This window comes from Manacus vitellinus, unplaced genomic scaffold (genome assembly GCF_001715985.3).
Source record: "Manacus vitellinus isolate BGI_N305 unplaced genomic scaffold, ASM171598v3 scaffold_1_pilon, whole genome shotgun sequence".
Lineage (NCBI taxonomy): Eukaryota > Metazoa > Chordata > Aves > Passeriformes > Pipridae > Manacus > Manacus vitellinus.
The window spans coordinates 39,343,694-39,347,050 of NW_021939396.1; the positions used below are offsets into that span (position 1 = coordinate 39,343,694).

Sequence of the window (3,357 nt, forward strand, 5' to 3'; positions counted from 1 at the left end):
GCTGAGGAATTATTAAGCAAGACACTCAGTAACACACCTTTATTGGGCTTTACAAATTACCAGTAACTGAGATAGTCATGTGCCTTGAGTTCACAAAGCAATACTTTTATAAAGGGAAAAGGGACCTGCTGCAGCTCTGTGTGCTGCAAACCTAGGTCAGAAAGCACATTAGAGAGAAGGAATGGAAAATAAAAATAAAATTAAAAATAAAAAGAGAAAAAGAAAAAGAAAAAGAAAAAGAAAAAGAAAAAGAAAAAGAAAAAGAAAAAGAAAAAGAAAAAGAAAAAGAAAAAGAAAAGAAAAAGAAAAAGAAAAAGAAAAAGAAAAAGAAAAAGAAAAAAAGAAAAAGAAAAAGAAAAAGAAAAAGAAAAAGAAAAAGAAAAAGAAAAAGAAAAAGAAAAAGGAAAAGAAAAAGAAAAAGAAAAAGAAAAAGAAAAAGAAAAAGAAAAAGAAAAAGAAAAAGAAAAAGAAAAAGAAAAAGAAAAAGAAAAAGAAAAAGAAAAAGAAAAAGAAAAAGAAAAGGAAAAAGAAAAAGAAAAAGAAAAAGAAAAGAAAAAGAAAAGGAAAAGAAAAAGAAAAAGAAAAAGAAAAAGAAAAAGAAAAAGGAAAATAAGAAAAAGCAAGGAAAGCAATGCTACAGAAATGAGTGCAGGACAGTTGAGAAAGATACACTTGTTCCCAGTGCATGTCTTGGGTAGTGAGGTAACCTGAAGACCTGTAGGCAATCACAAGGACTCTGCAGAGAAAGCATTCTCTGGGCTGGAATCACCCAGGAAAAGCAGGTGACTGTGAGAGGTACAAATGATGGGACAGAGGGTTGGCTTTATGAGGTGGTTCTGCGATCTATCAGTTTGCAAAAGCTCCTCCGGAAACTGTCATCCAGAAAGGCATACAGGAAAGGGTTGAAGCAGCTATTGGCATAACTTAGGCTGGTGATGAAGTAGGAAATCCCAATGATGAGTGGAGTTTGTGGGATGTCTGTGATGAGGGCCACCACTGTGCTGAGGTGATAGGGTGTCCAACAAAACAGGCACACAGCCAAGATGACAACTACCATTAGTGTCACCTTTTTTTTGGCTTTGTCCAGAGCTTTCGCATTGCAATTGAGTTGCATATGTCTCAGTCTGAACAACATAGTGGTGTAGAGGGTGCAGATGGTGGACACTGGGATGACGAAACCTAAAATAAGGGTGTAGATCCGACTGCCTTTCCACCACACACTCTCAGGATGGGGGAACACAAAGACACACTGGGAACGCCCCTGCTCCTTGTGTATCTTAGCAAAGACAGTGAAGGGCAGGATGATGACTGTGACAAAAGACCAGACACAAAGGCTCACGATCTTGGCTGCTCGGTAGGTGCGGTAGGACGTCTTCCTGGACTTGGTGGTGGCCACCACAACAAGGTAGCGGTCAATGCTCATGACAGTGAGGAAATAGATGCTGGAGAAAGTGTTGTATTGGTCTATAGAGATGATGAGCTTGCACATGAACTCTCCAAAGGGCCACTGCAGGAGCAGGTAGTCAGCAATGTTGATGGGTAGCACCAGGATAAAGAGCTCATCAGCAATGGCCAGGTTGAGGATGAAGATGTTGGTTACGGTTTTCATCTTTGGCGCTTTGAGGATTACATAGATGACAGCAGTGTTGCCTGTCAGCCCCACGACACAGATAACTGAGTAGATGACAGGCACTGTGACGTAGAACCTGGGGCTAAGTGGAGGAGTGGACATATTCAGACCCCCATGCCCTCTCACAGTGCAGTCTGTACATGAGGAATTGGTCTCAGGGAAGGAGTAGTTCTCCATGACTACAGAAGAGAGTGGCCAGGTTCACTGGTGATGAGGATGACTTGGAAGGGGAAGGAAAAAAGGCGAGGTCCCTGCTTTCTCAAGGCTGTCTCCTCTGGCACATCCAACCACAAAATCACATATGCTGTCCACTGTGAATCTGATGGAAGTAAAGGGAGATTACCGAGGGCGAAGTGTCCTACCTGCTGCTCCTTCCCTCCTCCCACACAGGCAAGTGCCGTGCAGGGTCAGTGCTCAGTCTCAGACTACCCCAGAGTGACAACCAGCCCAAGGTGACAGCGCTCACCTGGGAACCCAGCAGTCCACTTGGTCGCTGTCCCCACCGTCCTTGGGTAGTGCCTCTGGACCAGGGGACTGCAGACCGCGGGGTTCCTGCCCTCGCGGGAGCTACTGTCTTTGGTATGCTCCCCCAAAAGCAAAATACACCCCCCTTCCCGACGGGACAGAGCGCTTTGGAGGGGGAGAAAAGATGCACTGACCTCTGCCAGCCCGGCTACGGTGGTGCGACTCCCGGAGCGGGGGGGTGCGGGTCCGGGTCCTTGCAGGAGAGGGATGCCGATGACGCTCCTTTGCTTGATCCTGAGAGTGGAATGAGTGACCGTCTCGATCTAGGCAGCAAGCGACAGGTAATGCGAACCGCTGAGAGGGCGTTTTAAAAGTGCTGGAGCCCAGAAAACAGATTTGTGCAACTACCTGAAGTCACATCCCGTCTCGAGGTATCGCTGTGCAGCAACGGGGAGAAAAATCTCAGCTGTAGGTGGCATCTGTTGGTCGTGCTGGGTCTGAGAGCTCAGTATTCACTGTCTGGATGGCTGCGGGCTTATCCCACTGCGGGGCGTGGGCAGCGTGATGCTGTACATCAGGCTCTGAGCAACCAGATCGAGTTGATGTCAGTGATGGTCAAATGATGCTCACTGAGGGGGGTTGGACTAGATAGCCTTTAAAGTTCCCTTCCAACCCAAACTAATCTATGATTCTATGATCTTGCCACAAAAAAGACATTTTTCATGGGGCATGGGTATCAAACTGAGGCAGGACACATGCATAAGAGTCTCTATGCCTCTGCCTGACACTTTCATTCCTTCATGTTGTGATAGTGATAAAGGAAAAAATATAACCCTGGGGAGGCAATCTTTTTTAGAGGGTAATTGAGAGTTCCTGATTATCACTTTTTTCAAAAAGTACATGGTGTAAAATATATCTCATTCCAGTTTCATTTTTTTTTGCCTTTTCAATGAAAGAATTCTATTGACATTTGCTAAAGTATATTTGATAAAATTTTACATCTCTACAATTTGGAATGTAGAAAATGTAAACAACTTTTTTTTCTTTTCTTTCTTGCATTACTGATCAGAAACATCATTAATTAGTAATAAATTCCTAATAATGTAATATATGCATCTTTTGGCAAATTGGCAAAACTGTTTAATATCTGTAAGCTAACACCATGTTGAGAGATAAATATATCTGTTTCTGATTGTCCCATATTCTGATGCATAATTACCTAGATTAGCAGAATATCACAAATATGGAAATCCAAGCAAATA

At 43.4% G+C, this 3,357-nt stretch overlaps 1 protein-coding gene across 1 annotated transcript; it reads right to left on the reverse strand.

Moving 5' to 3' along the window:
* Positions 1 to 754: 754 nt before the first annotated feature.
* NPBWR1 (neuropeptides B and W receptor 1) lies at positions 755 to 1,902 on the reverse strand. The gene has a single exon (XM_018076363.2). The coding sequence runs from the start codon at positions 1,805 to 1,807 to the stop codon at positions 824 to 826; it is 984 nt and encodes a 327-aa protein (XP_017931852.1). The 5' UTR covers positions 1,808 to 1,902; the 3' UTR covers positions 755 to 823.
* Positions 1,903 to 3,357: the final 1,455 nt, after the last annotated feature.

Excerpts from the sequence above, each read along its gene's own strand:
- NPBWR1 (XM_018076363.2), bottom strand. The coding sequence starts at position 1,807 with ATGGAGAACTACTCCTTCCCTGAGACCAATTCCTCATGTACAGACTGC.